Source organism: Cervus canadensis, chromosome 6 (genome assembly GCF_019320065.1).
Source record: "Cervus canadensis isolate Bull #8, Minnesota chromosome 6, ASM1932006v1, whole genome shotgun sequence".
In the NCBI taxonomy this organism is placed as follows: domain Eukaryota; kingdom Metazoa; phylum Chordata; class Mammalia; order Artiodactyla; family Cervidae; genus Cervus; species Cervus canadensis.
The window spans coordinates 42,322,102-42,343,944 of NC_057391.1; the positions used below are offsets into that span (position 1 = coordinate 42,322,102).

General features: G+C 52.2%; 3 protein-coding genes across 8 annotated transcripts in view; 2 read left to right on the top strand and 1 right to left on the bottom strand.

Moving 5' to 3' along the window:
- CSNK1G1 (casein kinase 1 gamma 1) overlaps positions 1-6,805 on the top strand; it is a 161,659-nt gene extending 154,854 nt beyond the window's left edge. For 4 of the 5 annotated variants that reach the window (XM_043471701.1, XM_043471700.1, XM_043471699.1 and 1 more), the window contains one exon: positions 870-6,805. In XM_043471701.1, coding sequence (XP_043327636.1) covers positions 870-924 — 55 coding nt within the window. In that variant the 3' untranslated portion in view covers positions 925-6,805. The remainder of the gene's footprint in view (positions 1-869) is intronic. The other variant, XR_006270026.1, reaches the window with a different exon arrangement.
- Positions 6,806-8,695: 1,890 nt separating this feature from the next.
- On the top strand, positions 8,696-14,763 carry PPIB (peptidylprolyl isomerase B). The gene is made up of 5 exons (XM_043471703.1): positions 8,696-8,921; positions 9,604-9,717; positions 10,376-10,469; positions 13,485-13,669; positions 14,434-14,763. The coding sequence occupies exons 1-5, from the start codon at positions 8,787-8,789 to the stop codon at positions 14,554-14,556; spliced, it is 651 nt and encodes a 216-aa protein (XP_043327638.1). The 5' UTR covers positions 8,696-8,786; the 3' UTR covers positions 14,557-14,763.
- SNX22 (sorting nexin 22) lies at positions 14,736-20,090 on the bottom strand. 2 transcript variants are annotated; one of them, XM_043471704.1, is made up of 6 exons: positions 18,473-20,090; positions 18,010-18,093; positions 17,494-17,598; positions 16,673-16,767; positions 16,010-16,077; positions 14,736-15,542 (listed from the first exon to the last, which is right to left on the bottom strand). In XM_043471704.1, exons 1-6 carry the CDS (start codon positions 18,545-18,547, stop codon positions 15,421-15,423), a joined length of 549 nt encoding a protein of 182 aa, XP_043327639.1. In that variant the 5' UTR covers positions 18,548-20,090; the 3' UTR covers positions 14,736-15,420. The 2 variants fall into 2 exon arrangements, with proteins under 2 accessions (XP_043327639.1, XP_043327640.1); XM_043471705.1 differs by lacking the exon at positions 17,494-17,598.
- Positions 20,091-21,843: the final 1,753 nt, after the last annotated feature.

The following is a 21,843-nucleotide window of genomic DNA, read 5'->3' on the forward strand; positions in this document are numbered from 1 at the left end:
CAGCCCTCGTCACCCCCTTCTGGAATAGTCACTGCCTGAGCAAGAGTGACTTCCAGTTCCAAAGACAGCAGTCCTGGGGCCGGGGGGTTACCCAAGCTCAGGGATGTGGCGGAGCTGTGGCTGTCACCCAGGAGGCAGCACTTGGAGGGCTTATGAAGGGATCTGGCCCAACCCGCCACCCTAAACAGGGTCGGTCCTTGAACCCAGTCTGGCCCAGCAACAGCCTCAGAAAGCTGGCTGAGAAGGACCGTGCGACCTGCTGCTTCCTGAATTGTGGCACTGATCCTCCAAATGAAGAGTGGGCTGTGCTGATTTCAGTCAAGAGATCTGGGCTCACCAAATGATTAGAGTCAGGGCTTCTCCTGCCTACACCAGGTAGCTGACCAGGGCCAGGGATGGAGGGCAGGGAGAGTCCTTAATCCTTCATTGGTGGCATCGTGAGAGCCTCCTAGAGTTCCAGACGTCATACTTTTCTTGGCATTTGTTTGGCCTTAGTTTAGCTTCCATACCTGCTGACCACTAAAGTCACATTAAATAATTTTGCTTTCTATATTAAGGGGCACACAGTGCAGCTTTGAGGATCCCCAGCCTTGGTTCAGTGTAAAGAAAGATGGCAGGTTGAGGTGTTAAGACTAGGAAAGAAGCCTTCTTCATCCTTTCAAAAACGCCTGCCTGAGCCCTGCCCTGCCTGCAGCCCTCCAGTGATAGGGTTTGCAGTAAAGTAGCGGTTTCCTTTGGCTTTCCCACTGCCCACTGCCTCCGTGTGCGCACCGTAGATGGTGGGCGGCCCTGTGGGTGGGTGCAGTCCACAGAGGCAGGCAGGCAGCCGTGACAGCTGCAGGCTGACTTGTGATCTTCTTGTGCTACAGGTGCTGCTGCTTCTTTAAGAGGAAAAGGAAGAAGACCACCCAGCGCCACAAGTGACCAGTGCCTCCCCGGAGTCCTCAGGCCTCGGGGACTCTGACTCGATTGCACCCGCAGCTCCTGCCATTTCTCATTGGAAGGGATTCCTCTGTGGGGGGAGGGTGGAGATCCAAACCAAAAAGAAGAAAACAGATGCCCCCAGAAGGAGCCCGTGTGGGCAGCCAGGGCCCAGTGGGTCAGTGGCCACCCCTACCTGCCTAAGGCTCTGAGCAGGTCCCAGAGCCGCGGGTCTCCACCGCTTGCCCTCTGGGCCGCCTGGCTGACTCTCCTTCTTATTGTTTACAGTGACGGTGTCATTCACAGAAACTCAAGGACTACTGTTCTCTTCCCACCCCTTAGTTACTCCTGGCTCTTGCCCCACCCTCAGCCCTCTCCAGCACACAAGCTAATGAGCTGAAGGCTTTGTCTGCGGAAGGAGTTTAAGAGGCTGGGGGTGTGGCCAGGAAGGTGGGAGGGAGACGCAGGCCGGAGCGGGAGAAGGACCTTCTCCGCCCACCAGGTGTGTTGGCGGCGGCGTAGCTCCCTCCGCGCCTGTGCAGCCTCCACCCCCAGCGGGCCGTGGGGTGCAGGTTACTCCCTCCTTCCCTCTTGTGAAGTTACACTGTAGCACGCAAGCTGTGAGGAATCTGCAGTCTACTGTCCCTGCGTGTCGGCGCTCTCAGCTTTCTTGACAAGCGAACTCCGTTCTCCAGACAGTCATAGTAGAACGTTGCAAGTTGTCCTGAGCAAAGGAAAAGACAGACTGTATTGCACTTTTAGTTGTTTTCTTTTTTCCCCTCTTTTTCGTTGTCGTTGTTGTTTTAACACACACAAAAAAAAAACCATGGCAGATGCATATTGTGTCTGGTTATATTGGGATTTTTTTACTTTTTTTCTGTTTGGAGGGGGATGGGGCCAGTCAAGCCATGCAAAGAGAACATGGGTCCAGAGGACATTATCCATGGAAAGAGTTGGGTCTGCAGCACCCGGGAAGAAAAGAAGCCAAACTCTGTGCCCTTCTGAGTGAACACTCAGGTTAACAGGGAAACATACTTGAATTTTCATTCGTCTTCTCGGCTGCTGAAGAATGTCCCTCCCAGAGCCTCTTGACCTCATCAGCCTGCAGTTTGGACAGCCTCGCTCTCCAGCACCTGGGAGGAGCTGGCCAAGCCAGACTGCAACCAGGAGACAGTTCATCCCAGAGAAGGAGATGTTTAACAAAACCGGAAATACCTGTTTTGTCCACTGCCAGGGACTTCCAGCTAGATAGCCATGTGACTTCTTCAGTGACTTGGGGGACAGAATTAGTAATGAAACCACCACCACCATATTGCCACTTAGTGGACAAGGAGGAGGAAAGTGATCCTGCCTTCCAACTGCCAGAGGAAACCTCAGGATTTGGCTCATCACAGGGGCCATGAAATAAAATTGGTGTGTACTCTCTGCCCCAGTAGATGGGTTACAGCATTTGGGCCGGCCTGCCTGCCTTACCAGAAACCAAGCATCTGCAGATCTTCCAACAGGTCCACAGCAGCAGGCTTAGGACTCAGTACATGGGGCTCTAAGTGAACAGGAGGGTAGGGCTGGTTACTGCTGGAAAATTCCAGGGGAGAGGAGACTGAAATGAAAGATATGGAGTCATCTTCTCACTTGGACATTGACTCCTGCTAGATAAGACAGCCACATGTCTAGAGCCTGTTCTCCCCCGTCCACTCTCCACGTCCCCCATGCTATTGACACGACATGCTGCCGTGAAGTGTCTCAGTTCCTCATTCACTGCTTGAAAAGTCTTCAGTGTGTGGAGTTAATCTCCTCATGCTTGATTTTGATTTGAGTTGAGTGACTTATCCAAGTAGTGATTTCTCATTCCAGAGAAGATGGAGGAGAAAGGATTCAGTCCATCAGAGAGTGAGGTCTTGTATCTGGGGGAAGAGAGAGCTAACCATGGGGGATAGTGACTGGTGACTTAGTCTGGGGGGTTTGGGGAACATAGTAGTGCCTCTGGCTTGACGTGTAGAGCTGTCTTTTGGACTGGAGAGTGTGGGCCTACTTTCTGGTAGTTGATATTTTCTGTGACAGGTCCTTTGATGTATCTTACGTGGAACAGAGTTACTGGGCTTCACTTGTGTTCCACTGGGCCTTGGCTAGCCACTTCATTGGCTTCAAACTTGCCTGGCTTATGTAAAGATTGTGATCTTTCATTTTTTAAAAGAAATTTTCCTGTAAATAAAACAGAATGGCTGGGAGATTCAGGGACACACCCCTTCCCCACAAGAATTTTGAATATTGGGGTTTGCTTCCTTGACATTAGCTGGTGGTTCAGGCACTGTCAGTGATACTTACATAGTTTCTCAATTGGCATTTGGGTAACTTCTCAATTTGGGTAACTCTAACTTCCTGTACAGAATCTTTAACTTCCACATCCCAGTATAGAAAAGGCCTTGCTTCTCAAGGGAGGGCAAGGGCAAGCGGCGAAGTCTGGAGCGTCCCTGGCCCTCCATACTCCACTAAGTGCCTCCCAACTTCCACAAGGAAAGCAAAAGGTAGTTCCCAGCTTGGCTACAGGGCAGGCCCTCTTGAAGCTGGATTTATGACTTTTGGGGGGTCTTAAGTTTGTTTTAAACGCTGCCTCTTGGGGGACTGAACCTGAGCAGTTGTGAGGGGTTCTTCCTAATGCACTATTCTCACCCTCAGCCTCCCACAAATCTATCAGATATTTGATTTTTCATAACAAAAGTGAAACACAAAAATTTTTCTGGCATGCCAAGTAATGGTGATCCTCCCAGGGCCATTGGCACTCCAGGGTGGTTGCAGACCCCTGAGAGATTCTATTGTGATCTTTTAAAAAGAGTACCTAAGGAGTAATTTGGCCATCAGTTCCCTCCCCATCAGCACATCTCGTCAGGGCTGCTTCCTCAGCCCTGTTGCTATCGTTGCTTACCTCCATTTCTCGGCCAGGTCCTCTGGCGTGGGCATTCCCTCCACCTACCACCCACCCAAATCTGCTTGCTCCATAGTCCATACACTTCCCCACTTCACAGCTGTGATACCTAGGGGTCTTCTTCAGGACTGATGCAGTTGTTGCTGAGTTAGCATTAAGCACTAACAACAGCCAGGGTTCTCCCAAGCCCTGCCGTCCTTCAGGCATTGCATCCTGAACAGATCGAGGCAAGCAGGCCAGGAATCCGCCAAGATGTGAATGGTCCTCCCTTGTGACCAGAGCGTGACAGTCTAAGCACGTTAAGGGTCAACCACTTGCTGTGCATCCCTTGGCGTTCCCCAGTGATCTTGCTCCAGATGGCTCCCCAAGGATGGAACGTGTGCCAGTAGCAGTGTGCTCTCACTGCCTTCATTAACATGCTCCTGCCATTTGGGGTTGTCCAGGAGGAAACAGGGTCTGGGAAGGTACAAAGTCAGGTGACTAGGTTGGCCTTCAATTAAAGCCCCGCTGTACTTTGGAATGCAGGGGCAACAGCAGATAGCAGGATTCTGAGTTTTGCAGGAGAAGGGTTGATTGCCTGTTCATTCTCAGTGAACTCCAAATTCATAGAAATAGCCCCTGTCATTAGCCAGAAAAGCTGTCCGTCACCTCGAAAGTACCTTCCAACTTAGTTCACTGGAAATGTACGTTGGGAGTACATATTCAGTGTTGGTTCTCAGTGTTAGTAATCACTTTTGTTGTCAGTAATAAGTGGGGGTGACGTTATGTGAGAGTGGTTACTAAAGATCATAGCCTTAACCTTTCTTATGCAAAAGACAACCTGTCTCTCTTCCAGTGAGCAGCATGACCTGCAGTTTTCAAAAATAAGTGCTTTCATGGCAGCCCAGAATCTCCTCTGAGGAAACTGATCTTTCATTTAACGCATGTCTACATGCCTCCTGTGTCCCAGTCACCTCTTCTGTTTCCATATTGACACCAGATTTCATTCTCAGTGAACTGCTCTGCCAGTGCTGTCTCCAGTATCAGAGCCACGTTAGGGCTGGAACTTCTCAGATCAGGAGCCTGCAGTGCCATACAGCCAGCATTGCCTTTGCGAGGCCACTGCCACCATCCCCACCATTGATCCAAGGTGGGCAGATGAATTCCAGAAACCCTTAGGGGGCCAGGATGACTCGGCACCCCATCTGGATTGACGTGAGCAACAGGCACTTTTCTCTGGGGTTCTTGCTTTTGTCAACTCCAGGGCTCCAGGAAGGTCCTGCCTAAAGGCTGACAGCCAGTGACTCCCAGTCTTCCTCCTCATGGATTGCTAGGAATCAAAATAGGATCCCTGTGGGTTGTATTTTTTTGGTGTGGAAAGGGAGTGATTTTGTTTATGAATAAGGAAACCGTGACCCTTTTGAGGGTTTGCAGTGTCTTAAGCAGTGTTTTAGCCACAAGTAAGGAATCTTGGAAATCTTTGAGCAATTAAGCAGTCTTAAAAATCTGTTTTTCCTAATTCCTTTTGCAGGTGACTGAGTGCAAAAGAATAGATTTCTCCACTGTATTCAAAATAGTAAGTAGGTTCCCTGGATATAGACAGTAGTAGTTGACATATTTCCTTTAAAAATCAACCAGGAAATCCACTCCAATGTGTATTTGTAGCTCAGCTTGTATTACAAAGGAAAAAAGTGAACGAGTACTCCGTATATTTCTACTTTGGTTACCAAACTCCATGTTATAAAAGAACCTCAGTTCTGTGGATGGAATTTATTTTGCTGTTGTTCTTCTTGTACTCCTCACGATCATCTTCCCAGTGCCATCACCACCTTTGTCCATGGTAAGAAGCAGGGATGCCATGCAGTCGTCCCAGTAACACAAGAGGACACCTGTCCTGACTGCCCCTTTCCCGCAAATCCCCTCTTTCAGAGCAGGTGAGACATTTTCAGTGTTCCCCTTCATGAGCTTCAGACCAAATCCCAGGCCAGCCCTTACACTGAAAGCTTTTCTAAGAGGCTTATTGATCTGTTAGGAATGTCTCAGGAAGATGAGCCATTTCTTGGGGGGGAAGGGGTGGGGGGAGGGGAGGACTATACAGATGGGTGTGTGTGGTTGCATTTGTATGCCTCTGTGTGTGTGTGTGTGTGTGTGTGTTTGCACATGCCAGCGCTCATCTGTGTCCATTTCATTTCCATAAAGACTCACAGCCCACCTTAAAAAAAAAACAGCCCAGGCTGCTGGATCATGTGTTCCTGAATATTTTCAGAAGTAAACAAGAAACGAGTGAGTTTCTAGTGTAGCAGCAAGCTCTGGGAATGAGCCCCATTTATCAAGCAGAAGAGTTAACAGCAGAAAAAAAATGACATGAAACCAAAAATATTATAAGCTCCCCTCCCCATGGAAAATAATGTTGATTCAATTCCTATTGGATGTATACATGCTCTAATTTATTATATTATTATTTTGTCTGTTTCTTACATCTTTGCCCATTGTACTTTCAAAAAGATGTTGGGATGTTGATTGCAGTTTTTTTAAGACTAGATAATGTGTAAATCAGCTGTGGAAATCAGTTTTAATTGATGTGTGGATGTGATTATTGTTAAATGCCTTTTTTTTTTAACCTTTTATTTTAGATATGTAATATTGTTTCATAAACCCTGGCACTGGTCTGCAAAGCTCAGCTGTGAAAATGAAACTTGTAGTATTTTTAAACATGAATGTCAATTTCAGGTGTATTTGAAATGGTTCCTCCAGGAGAGATTTGTACACCATTTAGTAAAAACTCCTCTGCGGAGGAAGTAGCCTTCTTTGAAGTGAATGGAAACGGGCCTTGATATTATCTCAGAGTAGCCCATTTCCTAGGGCACCATGGAAAACACAAATGTGATCTTTAAGTATACCTCTTCTCCAGTCTGGGGAGGAAAGGACTCAGTTTGCACCCTTTTTGTATGTAAAATAAAATGTCTTACCTTTCTTGGCTAATTTTGCTTGTTTGGTTGGTTGGTTTGGTTTTAACCTCTCCTGGTTCATTTGTAACTAAGAATCTAGCTAGGACTAACTTCAGCATGATTGAAGGCTCCAGGAATGAAAATAATGCCTGATATTTTCACATTCTTGCATCCTTCTCTTGGGTTGAACATTGCCCTAGCTGGTGAGTCACTTTAAAGAAGAATTTGGACATTCATCACTTACTTTGGACATTCATCACATACAGGAACTCCCTGTATCCCTGTGGTTCTTCAGTGCTAGAATACCAGGAAGTTAAGATCTGCTCTGAAACAACTATGAAATGGCAGCTTTGTAATTCTGCTCTGCTAATGAGGAACATCTATACAGACAGAAGGTGTAACTATGATGTAACTATGTAACAATCTAAAATCACCGGTGGCATATACAGCACAAAACCACCACCAACCTGGCCAAGATTGTCTGGTTCCAGTTTTTTCTATTACTGCTCAATACTACTTAAATGTTCTTCCTTCACTAATGAAAAGCACCTCTAAGATCATCATTACAGGGCTTCCCTGGAGGCTCAGTGGTAAAGAATCCACCTGCCAGTGCAGGAGTGAAAGTGAAAGTCGCTCAGTCATGTCCAACTCTGCGACCCCCATGAACTACACAGCCCATGGAAGTCTCCAGGGCAGAATATTGAAGTGGGTAGCCTTTCCCCTCTCAGGGGATCTTCCCAACCCAAGGATTGAAACCAGGTCTCCCGAGTTGTGGGCAGATTCTTATATCAGCTGAGCCACCAGGGAAGCCCACCAATGCAGGAGACAAGGGTTCAATCCCTGGTCAGGGAAAGTCTGAGAAGCAACTAAGCCCATGCGCCACAGCTACTGAGCCTGTGCTCTAGAACGTGGGACCCTCGACTGCTGAAGCCTGCACACCCTAGAGCCCCTTTTCCGCAACCAGAGAAGCTACCGGAATGAGAAGCCCACTCACCGTAAGAGCAGCTCCCGCTAACCACAGCTAGACAAAAGCCTGCGCAGCATTGAAGACCCAGCACAGTCAAAAATAAAATTTAAAAAAAAAAATCATGAAAGAAAAACTTCATACTGAGAGCACTGTATCCATCAAGCTTATTTTTTCCCCAAAAGTCGGGGGTGGGGGGTGGGGGGGGGGGGTGATCGCTGGTGGAAGGCTACCTTTAGGCTATTTTAGCATTAGTTCCTCTTGTGGAGAAAGGCTGCTTTGAAAACTAGCTTGGTAAACAACTTTCCTCAGTGTGAACAGCGGGCCAGGCTCCTCTGTCCATGGGATTCCCCAGGCAAGAATACTGGAGTGGGTGCCATTACCTTCTCCAGGGGATCCTCCCGACCCAGGGATGGAACCCAGGTCTCCTGCATTGCAGAAGATTCTTTACCATCTCAGCCACCTGGAAAGGTTATACGGTGAGTAGGCACAAAAGTACCCAGAGTTTTTGAAGGTTATCACACTCAAACCCAATTCGGTGGTGACTAACCCTTGACTGGCCCACACGGACAAAGACGAGTGTCTTCTTGCCCCATGCACAGACTTCCTAACCTAAAGCATTGGTCACCAACTGCCAAACGACTTCCACTCCCATAAAGGCACGGGCCACGGGCTCTGTCTGCTGGGGCTTGTAGTCTATTCAGCAGCCCAATCCCTGGGCTCTTGGAGGCGGTGCCGCCTTCCGCTGATCCCTTCCCATTGACGGGTATCGGCGAGCTGCGGAGCCAATGAGGCTGCAGTAACGTGGCAGCCACCCACGAGCCGGCGTCTCCGCCCGCCCCAGGCGGCGAGCCGGGCTCCGCCCCCCGTCGAGACCTACCACCCGGCGCCCAGTTAGAGGGGGGGAAATGGGGCCCGCCTCCCTCTCGGAGTCCTGCAGGAGCCCCGGTCCCCCCCCGGATGCCCTCGGTGGAGGCGCTGGGTCATACGTCGCCGCATCCCCACCCTCTTCCGGCCTCGGCGCCCGGGCCGCGCTAGCTTCTCCTGGTGGATGCTGCGCCTCTTGGAGCGGAACATGAAGGTGCTATTCATCGTCGCCCTGGTTGTGGGCTCCGTCTTTTTCCTGTTGTTGCCTGGACCGTCCTCGGCCGATGAGAAGAAGAAGGGGCCCAAAGTCACTGTCAAGGTCTGGCCGCCCCTCTCCAGACCTGCCTGGCGAGGCCCGCCCTCGCCTCCAGTGTTCAGGCCTTGGCCCAGCTGGTTACATGTGTCCGGAGCTCGGGCCTAGGTGTCCTCGGCTTTGGCTCTGTCCCTCCCTAGTCTCCCTACTGTGGCCTCTTGGTACCTGGGCGATCCTCACGCATTCAGACTGGAGAATGACCCGGACCCATCCCGATCGCCCGGCCCTGACCCAGCATGTCCAGCTGGGGCCGGGCTTGCAGACTTTGCAAATGCCCCTGGTGCTAGGGAAATGGTGAAAGATCGCTTCTGCCAAATTGTTAGTCCTTTCTCTTCTTAGGCCAGATTTTAGTCACTTCCAATTCGAAAGCACAGCAGTGTAGTTTAAACCAGAGTGGTGTGCTTGGGCTCCCCTCTTGATGGGTTTTGATGTTAATTTTTAGAATCTGAGCCCATTATTTATTTAGAGCAAAGGTTGTTACCCAATAGTGAAAAGAGAGTGTAAACTAACATATGGAGCATTCATTAGATTTTCGTGGGGGGTTTGTCGCCACCAAAATCAGATGCAGAAACTCTGCTATTAAAATATGGTTCTGTTTTCTCTACCATCTTCTGGGTAGTTTCTTGGCCCTTCATTCCCTAGGAAGACCCCTTTTAAGATGCTAAGTTTTAATGGCCTTTTTCCTCAGGTGTACTTTGACCTGCGAATTGGAGATGAAGATATAGGCCGGGTGGTCATTGGTCTCTTTGGAAAGACTGTTCCAAAAACAGTGGATAATTTTGTGGCCTTGGCTACAGGAGAGGTAAGTGGCTGGAGGCAGGGTATCCAAACTCAAAGGCAGTGAAGTTTGGCAAGTAGGGCTGACAGCAAACTGACCTACAGAACGTGGCCCACCCATAGCAGTGGACCTCAGTACCAGCTGTACCCTTCGGCCCTGGGACTCCAAGAGTATTATGTCTTGCGAGAGTTTTAAAAACTAAATCCAGAATTAGAATTTTTCTTTTCGGAGAAAATTTTCATCTTTGAGACCTTGGTTATTCATTTTTGAGTAACTAAAGGAAACATCTAGGGAAACTAGCTTGTGGCCTCGGCACCAGAGTGAGAGGCCCAGAGCTTTCCAGGTTTTAGGGAACTGAATTCCTCATTTAAGAAAGTGTGCATTCCAGCTTCCCATTGCATCAGCAGGTAACTTTTTTTTTTTCCTGTCAGTTTCTTTGCATCTCTTCCTATGATTAGATTAGGAAATGAAAGGGAAAAGCTAGAGGCATTATGTGAAGGGTAATTGTATACAGGCCAAGGAACGTGGGATCTTCGCCTTTCCTGGCCTGGACTTTGGTCACTAGTCACCCAGTAGCATGTTGAAGGATGGATCTGCGGCAGGGCTTTCTCTTCTGCAGGGCCTGTCTAGTGTCTGCCTCGTGCCTCATGCCACCTTCTCACCTTCCTATTCCTTTTTCTAGAAAGGGTTTGGCTACAAAGACAGCAAATTCCATCGTGTGATCAAGGACTTCATGATCCAGGGTGGAGACTTCACGCGGGGAGATGGTACTGGAGGTAACCTCAAGTCCTCTGGGCACAGGGGTGTCTCAGGGCAGCCCCAGGGTGGGACGGCCAGGGAGCCCAGTGCTGCGGAGAGCGGGGCATGGGTTTCAGGCAGACGTGGGAAGATCTTGCACAGCTGGCCGACATGCTTATCAAGCCCTACGGCCTCTGACATTCCCCACAGTACCTGCTGGGGGGAGGGAAGCAGAGCAAAACCCACCTGTAGGTGATTGTAGGTCAGGTATGCAAAGCTCGTGTGGTGACCTGGGAGGCCCCAACAGGACTGAGAGAAATTGCTTTCCTTGGCAGTCTCTCACCAGAGAGCACTTGACAAGAGCTGCCAGTCTGACCCCTGCACTCTTTGTACGCTAGGACAGACAGACAGACACCCTGGACTAACCCGCAGGTGTCACCACACTTGGGTGTACAGCCTGCTGTTCTCTCAGACCGCAGCTGCAGCTCACCCAACCGATCAGTATTGACTGGGCCAGGCTCTGTGGTGGGTGCTGGGGATACAGAACAAAAAAGTCAGTGGGACAGCAACTCACTTTCACTTCCAGCACCTGGAAAGTTACAAATAGGCTGTGACACAGCTTTCAGGGCTAATGCTCTGTCCTCAAGTTGTTCATCATTTAGGTGGGAAGAACTAGGAGAAATCACTAGGAAAGTGACACAAGATGTAAGTCATAGTTGGCTGGACAAGAAGGACAAGCAGACATGACACAAAGCACTGTATTCATGGAGTGACCCTCTGTTGAGTGTCTGCCACCTTCTCACTTTGTGACCACAGGCAAGCAAGTCCTCTGAACCTCAGTTTCCTGTCTGTAGAGTTAGGTGTCAGGAGTTGTGGGTGCTGGGGGTGGTGAGGTGAGATTTGAGTGTGCAGTGCCCAGCGAGCAGTAAGGAAAGCCAGCCATCCTCGAAATGCTGACAGGCGAAGGACTCACTTTGGGCCAAATGGAAGTGATAGCCACTCAGTTGTGTCTGACTCTTTGCAACCCCATGGACTGTAGCCCGCCAGGCTTCTCTGTCCATGGAATTCTTCAGGCAAGAGTACTGCAGTGGGTAACCATTCCCTTCTCCAGGGGATCTTCCTGACTCAGGAATTGTCTCCCCCACTGCAGGCAGATTCTTGACTGTCTGAGTCACCAGGGAAGCCTGCTTTGGGCCAAGGTGATCAAGAAATAGGCTTGCAAACATGAGGATTTGAGCTCGGGGGGGTCCTGACTGAGAATTTGAATGGGCAAGGAAGAGGCAGGATTAAGGCATGCGTTCAGCTCTGTGGCAAGGGCTTGGTCGAAGGTGGGTCAGGAGGATGGAAGTGGAGCTCTCACCAGGAGCCCAGGGTGGCAGGCCAGGGCCAGGCCCAGGCCCAGGACCAGGACCCAGGGCTTTGTCCTCCAAAGAGTGAAGGTCTGCTGAAGACGTGAATGGGGGCAAGGCCTGATGGCAGGGGAGTTTTGAGGGATAATGTGGTGGATTCAGGCCGTGGACGCAGGAGAAGCAGACTGGCAGGGGGTTGGTACAGCCGCCCTTGCATTGAGCAGTGTGAGCCTGAACCCAGGGAGGATTCCTACAGGGTAAGAGCAGAGATTCGAGAACCAGACCACCTTGGTTTGAACTCCACTGCTGCTTCCCAGCAAGGGTACCTCTTGTCTCTGTATCTTGTTTTCTTTATCTTTGAGGAGGAGGGGGCTCTTAGGTCCTGCCTCACGGGGTGGGTTTTTTTTAATGTGTCAGATGCATGCACCAGTCCCCTGGCACGCTGTTCCCACTCTGAGCCTCAGCTGTGATTGCAGTGGGGGGAGCGGGCACGGAAGGAAGGACGGCGGGGGTGAGGGCAGCACTGACGTGCAGAGGGGAAATGTCAAGAGAATAACCGAAGTCTGGAGAGAAAGATGACAAGGCATATTGAGTTTACAGCCTTCGCTATCCATTGAAGTTTGGGACTCCTTGTATCTTGGGAAAGTGATGGGAGCTAAGTATATAGGTGTGGGGGTTTTCTGGATAGCAGCAGTAGTCAAAATCCTGCAGTTGGCTGAGTTTTACAAAGGATTCTCACATGGGAATCTCTTTTTTTCCCTTGGGAACTCTTCTTAAAGAGTTGGCAATTTTCTTTTTACATTTCAAAGTACAAATAAAAATAGCTTATTTTTGGTCCCACTACTCTGCTCCAGAACTATCCTTAAGAGGCTCTTTGTCTGGTTGAATCATGAAGGCGGAGAAAAAGGTTTTGTATGCAAATAAGTTTGAAAGGTGTTGGGTAAAACAAAGTGAAAATCACTTCTTTGCTGCTGGGTTTCTTGGGGCCTCTAGTACACAGTGTGAATCTCACAGGGACAGAGGAGGGTGCACTGTTTTCCTCTGGACCTAGCTTTGGGAGTTGAAGTTAGGGTCTCTGGAAGGTAAGGATAGGTAGAGATGTGCTCTTGGCTCCTGTCTCGCTCCCAGGCCCCAGACCCTCCTCACGCAGACATAGTACACGCACTCAGAGTCACCTTTTATTTTGGGGTTCAGTTGTCCATGAGGCTCTTGACTTTCCAGAACTCAAATGGCATCCCCTCCCCACTCATCTCTCTTCCTGCTTGGAGCTTCCTCAGCATCTTCTGTGCTCTTAGGAAGAAAAGCTGGTCAGCTGTAGCAGTCCTCCTTTTCTGGAGGGTTCTTACCCTCCCCTGCCCCCTGCATCCTGCCCAGCACCTCTTCTCCACTAAAGTCTCCACGGCAAGCCTCTGAGGCCACATCCAAGGTCATTTCTAATGTGTGCCTTACTTGAAAGCCATAAAGCTATCTTCTCACATGATGTATACAGTTCACTCAGTCAGCCTGGCCTCACGCCCACTTTGGCTATCACCATGGTTTGGCTCCAGGGCCAGAGGGTGGGAAGCTGGTGCATGTGTCCTTGGACTCCACTTGAGCCTGGCCTGGCACGGGGGGCAGGTTTGGCCTCTAGAATCCTCACCCTGAAGATCGGCTTTGTTGCCCACCTCCCCTACCCCAGCTCCCTGACCTTCTCTTTCTTCCCAGGTAAGAGCATTTATGGTGAACGCTTCCCCGATGAGAACTTCAAGCTTAAACATTATGGGCCTGGCTGGGTGAGCATGGCCAATGCGGGCAAAGACACCAACGGCTCCCAGTTCTTCATCACGACAGTCAAGACTGCCTGGCTAGATGGCAAGCACGTAGTGTTCGGCAAAGTTCTAGAGGGCATGGTGAGTTTGGGGGGCTGAGGCTACCCCTGGGCAAACCCCACCCCCCCGCACACACACACCAAGATCTGACACAGATCAGGGCAGGGGATCCATATATTTTATCCCTTTCCCAGAAGGGAACATATAGATTCAGACCAATTTTTATTTGTGCAAATCTGGGGTGAATTGTGAATCAACAGCCTACCTCTATGCCCCCACGTTCATTTTCTTTTTTCGGCCACAGCATACAGGATCTTAGTTTCTCAGTGAAGGATTTGAACCTGCGCCTCCTGCACTAGGCGAGTGCATTCTTAACCACTGGACCACCAGAGAAGTCGTGCCCCCACATTCTGAATCCCTCCAAGGCCCCGGGCAGAGGCTGACCAGGAGGCCTCTTTGAGGCTGCACAGATAAAGCTACTTCATACTGTCACTCAGTCATGTCATGGCTCCACCATTAGTTGTACAAGGCCAGCTGGACACGCTATCTTGGAGAAGCCACTTGGTACCCATTCCCCATCCCCCCCATCCCCCCCCCCGCCCCTCCGGCAACATACCCCTAGCCCAGCCTGGGTGGTACTTCAGAGAATCAAAACTTCTGCATCCTCCTGTTGTCAAAGCTGGGTTCTCTCTGACCTGGGTGGGCACCCAGTCACAATGCTCCTAGGATTTTGGTGCCTTATGGTTTGTACGCTGCTCCTCCTGTGTGGGTCGCAGCCCTCCCAGCTGCACGCTGGGGCCTGTCCCCCTGGCGGCGCAGACCTGACACTCTGCCTTCCTCCCCAGGATGTAGTACGGAAGGTGGAAAGCACCAAGACCGATGGGCGGGACAAGCCTCTGAAGGATGTGACGATCGCAGACTGCGGCAAGATCGAGGTGGAGAAGCCCTTTGCCATTGCCAAGGAATAGGGCCCCAGGGACCTCTTCCCTTTGAGCAACTGTCTTTGTGGCCCTGTCGCCCTCCCAGGGGTGAAGATAGCCCGCCACAGGGCTCCATGCTGCGCTGGTCCCAGGGCTGGCATCTGACAGGGCGGGCCCCTTCCCTCCCATTCCACGGGCCCAGTTTTGTAACAAATTCCTGCCAACACTGACCAATAAAAAAAATGGTGTTTTTTTTTTTTTTTCTTTTAGTAATCTGTGTACGCGCTGGGTTCTGGGCCCTTCAGCACCTCCTTCCAAGTCTAGCGCCAGCTGGACGGGGGCTCCTATGGCAGTGGTGCCAGTCCCCTCCTTGGGTGCCTGCACCCTTTCCCCCGGTGTTGTGCACAAAACCTCAAGCTGGAGCTTCTGCCACTTGCTTCTAAACTTTGCCAGCTACTGAGCCTCAACCTTTGCATGCCCTACTGTAGGAGGTGGGGAGGGCATGCACCTGCACCTTTTCATGAAAGTGCCCGTCGCCCAGTCGTGTCTGACTCTTTGCAACCCCATGGACTGTAGACCACCAGGCTCCTCTGTCCCTGGGATTCTCTAGGCAATACTAGAGTGGGTTGCCATTCCCTTTTCCAGGGGATCTTCCCGAACCTGAGTCTCCTGCAGTGCAGGCAGATTGGTGGGCTGTGAAAATTATAAAGGAATTCTCCCTCGATTTCCAGCTCTCTGTTCCTGCTCTGGCCCTAAGTTCTAGGATTCCACTACCTCAGATACCAGTGCAGCTGAGTCCTGAGCCCAGAGGGGTGGAGACTGGTGAGTCCTGGATCCAGGCCAAGGGTGACCCAGCTTGAGGACTGAGGCACATGACTGTTCTGGCAGGTGGCCTAAAAGCCTCTGCGCTGGTCAGGGCATCGGTGGCACTGGAGCAGGGTGACAGGCGGCCTCCGGCTGGGCTTCAGCTGTGCTGGCATTGAAGCCATAGAGGCCCTGGAGCACACCGAGCACCACCATGTTGGGCAGAGGTTCTGGGACAGAAGGAAAACAGGAGGAAGGGGTAGGGGCCACCAGGTAAGAGAAGGTGTGGGGTGGCCTGCAGCTCCCCGAGTTCCTGTCCATAGGCACCTCCCCCCATCACTGGCACCACCCCGCCCCCCACTCCGGGGAACAGGAGGAGCCCGTGCCAAGGCAGTAGATAGCAGTTGGCTACCCCAAATGAGGCCTTGGCATTTCCAGTTCACTTTCTGTTCACATCTATGGTAAAGCCAGGCTGGTGAGGAGCGGAGAGCAGGGGAGCCAAGCTCGTTTCACCATGTCTGTTCCCTGGAAAATACAGACTACAGGGGCAGCAGGGAGGTGTGGCCCCAAAGAAGGGCAGTAGGAGGGAGATGCTGCCCGGTGGTCCTGAGAGCTGAGAGATACCAAGTTCACCCTTGCTCCCACCCTGCTACCTGGGCCCTAAATGTGGATTATAAGTCAAGAGGAAACATCTCACCTGGGGATGGGATGCAAATATAAGGATCAATGGGGAAGCTGACGACAGGCCGGTGGTACAGCTGCGAGCTAAGAAGAAAAGGGGTCATGAACAGTGGAGGGGGAGGCAGAGAAAAAGTCTCAGGTTGGATGGAGACCAGGAACTGATATTGCCAAAGGACCCGCAGGGGATAAGTGGGCAGTGGTATCAGGAGGCATCAAGGTGAAAACCTGGACCATAGGGACAGGCCGGAGACGTGAGGCCCTAGCACGTGGCCACGAGGGGGCAGCAGGAGCCCAGGGCAGATGGAGACTTGGACTTGCCTGTTGGCAGGCAGGCACTCCCCCAAGGAGCTGAAGAGAGTGGCTGTGAGCTGCCTGGGGGAGCCTGAGGCAAGGGTGGAGATGCGGAAGTCGACTTTTACCTCCCAGGGGACTGCTGCTTCTATTGGTAACAGGCTCAGTTCCGGAGGCAGCAAGGGTAACGAAGGTGCCCAGAAAACAGCCCCTCCACTGGGTCAAGAAAATGACCAAGGAGGTCATGTCTCAAAGAGGAAGGACCAGGCTATGGCCTGGTAGATATGAGAAGGAAAGGGGCTTGGCCTCCTCACCTGCTGGCTGCAGAGAGCCCCCATCCCCCCAGCCCTGGGGCCCCTCCCATGCCCCTGTAGGGATGGATGCTCACCCCCAGTTGCTGGCCTTGGGGTCTGTGGGCCAGTGCCGAAGACTCAGGAATTCCAGTAGTTCCTTGGGCACATCCTGGTTCAAGTATAGGATGCCCTGGAGAAGAGAACAGAGAAAACCTGTAATCAGATTGAGCCATGTAATATGCAGAGCCTGGTGCAAAATGAAAACCTGGGGCCCTTCTGATAAAGAAGTTCAAGACGGCCAGAGCAGAGCATGAAACCAAGCTATAGCCCTTCTGAGCACTAGCCCCAGGTGACTACACAGATTGGCCCAAGAAGCCTGCCTGGCCTGTAATGGGCACAACTGTGTGGGAGAGTGGGGAAGGGCCTCCACCCTTATCATGAGGGCGGCACAGGATCTCACTCTGGAGGAAAAGAGAACAAGCCTTCATCTTACTGGGATCACCTGTCTGCTGAACCCCTCACTCAATCCTACCAATTCAGAGAGGGATGTTTAGACCCACTGTGTGAGAGTGCTAAGTCACTTTAGTCATGTCCGACTTTGTGACACTATAGACTGTAGCCTGCCAGGCTTCTCTGTTCATGGCATTCTCCAGGCAAGAATACTGGGGTGAGTTGCCATTCCTTTCTCAAGGGAACCTTCCCAACCCAGAGTTCAAACCTGTATCTCCTGCATTGCAGGTAGATTCCTTACCACTGAGCCATCAGGAGGAGCCCCTTACTGTTTGGAAAATTGAGGCTTAAAGTATCGGCCAATAAATATGGGTCCCCCTCACCCCATGTCCCCACACCTCTCTGCTTGGGTCCCCCGACTCTGGTCCTGTCGACTGAGGGGCAATAGACGGAGACCCACGCAAACCTGGATATAGGCTTCCAAGCCCTGCCGCCGCTGCTCCAACCTTCGGGTCCTCCAGTTGGGCAGACGTTTCGAGGGGAAGTCGGGTACTTTGTACAGTTTCTTGATCTGCCAGGAGGTTACCGCGGTGCGATCACAGCATCCGGGTGGAGTCCTCTCAAGCTCGCTTCATCCCAGCCAAGAGCCCTCCCCAGTCCTCCCCGCCGCCACCACCCCCGAACTTCAGGCTCTATCCTGAGACACACCCGCGTGGTGAGTGGCGGTTGGGACAAGGGCGAGAGGCGCCCCCAACTACCCGCCTCCGCCCCTAAGACCCGCCGCCCAGGGGCGCGAAGAGCAGAGTCTGGGACCGGCCCGACTTTGCGCCCTTTCCGCAGCCCGCGGGGACGTCTGTGTCCAAGACCTGAGCTCTCCTGGGCCTGGGGAGGTAATGGGGGTGGCAGAGACCTCCGGGGGCTGGGCGGGGGCTGGGCAGGAGCCGGGCCGGGGTCCGTGGATCGGTGGTGGGCGCAGCCTTACCCGCTTGTGGAGCGCGTGGAACTCGCTGTAGCGCCTCTGCACGACGTGTCTGCGCCCGCGGTACAGCACCTCCACTCGGAACACCTGGCGGGCGCCGGCGGGCAGCCGGGTGCGCGTGAGACCCGGCGCAAGGGCGCCGCCAGACCCGCTCCCGGCGACGCCCCCAGCCCACCGTCCGCCCACAGAAGCACAAAGCGGCCTGGGAGCTCCGCGGCTCTCCAGGGACCCTCCCACGCTCCCGCACACTTGGGGACTCTGCCCGGTGCAGTCCCTCAGGAGCCGGGACCGCCGTCGGCAGGGCTAGCAAACCCCAGCGGCCCAGAGACCCTCGACAGGGTGTCCCACGACCGCCTGGGCCGCCGCGCTCGCGGGCCCGAGACCGGAGTGCGGGATCCCCATTGCCTTCGGCGCGGGGAAATCCGGTGGGTCCCCGCGCCCCTTCCCATCCACTGCCCCAGCTCACCATGTGGCCTTTCTCGGGGTTCTGCCGGGTGCCCTCGGCCTCGGGCCCCACCGACGGGATGTGAACTTCCAGCATCCGCGCGCGGCTCGCAGCCGAACTCTCAGAAAGCGGACCCTAGACCCCTGCGGGCCGGCCCCGCCTCCTCGAGCCTGCAGGCCCCGCCCCGGGCGTTCCCGCGCGCCGCCGGGTCCTGCAAGGGGCCGATTGCGCTGGACCCCCGGCGGCGGGAAGCGGGCGTGGCCCTTTGAGCCTAGTGGGGCGGCAGTGCGTGGGGACCTTTCAGCAGAGAGGCATGTTTATCAACGTGTCCACATTCATCGAGTGCCCAGTGATTGCCAGGAGTGCGGGATAGCTCAATTTCACCTGCTCTTGTTTGAACGCCTACTAAGGATTGTAAGCACCTATGGATGCTAGGCAAGCAGGGAGGCTGGGCCCAGACCAACCATGGACGTCCCTTGCATTCCTTACTCCCTTCCCCAGGACCAGGTTGCACCTCCGTCTCCTTACTTCCACCTCGACGCACGCTGGCTTTGATTATCCCTCTCCCCCAGCATTCACAGGCCCCACCATTCACTAGATTTTCAAATCCATTCCTCCATTTCAATCATCTTTCAGCCCAAACCTGCATCAGATTGGGGAGAGGCAGTGCAGGGACAAAGGCTCTGCTTTAGAAGTCACACAGCATGGGTTTCCCCAACTGTTTATCTCTGTGCTCATTTGCAAAACTGGGATAATATGCCTCCCTCGGGAGAGGGTAGGAATGTTGAGTGAGAGGATCCTTGCTAAGCCCTCAGCAGAGCAGATTTTGAGAAAACGGCAGTTTGTGAGCTCATCCTGGAGACACAGGTGGGTAGGGCTGATGTACAGGACGGTGGATGGGGAGGAGGACTGTGGACGGTGGCACTACACTGCTCTTGCCCATTCTTCTGGCAGAATCTTTTCGGGTCTGTGGCAGGATTTAATCCAGAACTCTCTCACCTGTGCTAGTAGGGGCTTCTGCTCCCAGCTCTCAGCGCTCCTCCCCACCCCCATAAGGGAGGTGTCCCATTCAGCACAAGCCTTCATTCCACTGACTTCTCCCCAGAAAGTCTTGGGGGCAATGGAGGAAGGGGAGGCCCCTGCTTCCAAGGACTCATACCTAGCAGAAGGCTTCATGGTGGGAAGGTGCAGCAAGCAGAGTACCTGTATTTGCAGTTGGGGTTGGGGGACCATGGGGTCGCTCCCTCCCTCCTTAGTGCAGAGGTGCTACAGTGCTGGAGCAGAAACCCCCTATTTCCATTCCCAGCTCTGCCTCCAGAGAGGCTGAGAGGAGGACTCCATATGGGGACAAGCAGGTCTCATCAATACCATGTCCTATATCATTTCCTCCCAAATTCCGTCTCACAAGGGTGCCTGAATCAGGAAGCTGAAACTTCCTGGAAGGGAAATGACCCAACATGAGGAGAAGTGCTGGGATTTCATTTCCTCCCTTGCTCTCCAGGGCCCCTCCACTAGAAGTCAGGGACCCTGCACTTCTAGTCCTCTCCGGGGATGCTCAGACCTCTAAACTTCTTGGTCACCCATCCTAAGGAAGGTCTGCCTTCTATTCCTACCACCCAGATTGCTGCCACATCTTCTACATCTTCTAATGGACCTCACCTTTCTTTCTCGCTGCTCTCCTTCATACAAAGTCCACTCTATACCTAGCAGCACCGACTATCAAGCTTTCTGCTTAACACTGTCCAAAGGCTTTGCATTGTGCTTAAAACAAACCCCCCTTTCCCCCTAACCCCGATCTCCAGAGCTCTAAATGACCTGGCCCAGCCTCCGTATCTCATTCTCTCCTCCCCTCTCTGGCATGGGGCTCCAGCCTCAGTGACCTTCTTCCAGTTGTCAAACCTAACAAGCTCTTTCTGCCTCAGGTCATTTATACTCACTGCTTCATCTCCGTGTAACATCATTTCCTGACTCTTCACCTGGTGGGCTTCGCCTAGAGCTTCCAATCCTTAGCCTAAAACTCACCTCTTCAAAGATGCCTTTCTTCCTTACCACCCTATTATAACACCCTGTCTCTGCACTTACTCCAATATTACTGCTGTGCTGTGCTTATGTGCTCAGCCGTGTCCAACTCTTTGCAACCCCATGGACTGTAGCCCACCAGGCTCCTCTGTCCTTGGGGATTCTCCAGGCGAGAATACCAGAGTATGTTGGCATGCCATCCTCCAGGGGATCTTCACAACCCAGGTCTCCCACATTGCAGGCAGATTCTTTACCATCTGAGCCACCAGGGAAGCCCAAGAATACTGGAATGGGCAGCCTGTCCTTTCTTCAGGAAATCTTCCTGACCCAGGAATCGAACTAGGGTTTCCTGCATTTCTGGTGGATTCTACATCAGCTGAGCTACCAGCGAAGCCCTACTGTTTTTTTTTTAAATTGTGTTTCTCCCTGGTGTCCCCAACTCAGCATCCAGACTCAGTACCATCGGCTCAGGGACATGGTCTCTTGCCAGCAGTTTACTACCATGGTCCAAGCATGTAGTAGACACCCAGAAGAAGTATTTGTTGCTTGAAAGACTATATGAATGAATGGTGGTGGGTGGGGGGGTTGTAGTGGGGAGTGGGTTGTTGGGGAAAGCCTGGGAACAGGAGGGAAGGCCTGGGAAAGAGGCAGGAAGGGAGCAGCGTTGCTGAAGGGTTATAGGAGGGCCTGCGGGGGGACAACAGGAATCCTCTTTCCACCTGCAGAGGCAGACACTTAGCTCTCTCTGTCTCTTACTCTCTCTCTGCAGACGGTCATCTACCTTATTCATTTGTTCAATTTTCAGGTGTTCCTGAGAAGTCTCAAATCAATGGATTTTCATTCCCAGTTAAAGGAGATTTGATGCACCTGATGTGAAATTTCTTGTAGGAAATCTGCAGCTCCTTTTGCATGCTAAGTTGCTTTAGTCGAGTCTGACTCTGTGTGACCCTATGGACTGTAGCCCGCCAGGCTCTCTGTCCATGGGATTCTCTAGGCAAAAATACTGGAGTGGGTTGCCATGTCCTCCTCCAAGGATCTTCCCCACCCAGGGATCAAACCAGCATCTCTTGTGTCTCTTGCAGTGGCAGGCGGGTTCTTTACCACTGGTGCCACCTGGGAAGCCACAGCTCCTTACTCCATGGCATTTCATTCATACGTGAATATAAAGATTCAAAAGAAGAAAAACAAGATCCTGGATCTGGAGACATTTATGTCTTTGGGGAGATAAAACAACGTCCAGAGACTATTTTCCTGTAAAGAGGAACACCTGACATGATGTACACTCCAGAGCAGTTATTACTGTCAAAGTAAAAGTTTGTTTCCTGTATAAGTGTTGGCCGGCTCCCTGTATGAACACTGAGCTAAGTGTCAGA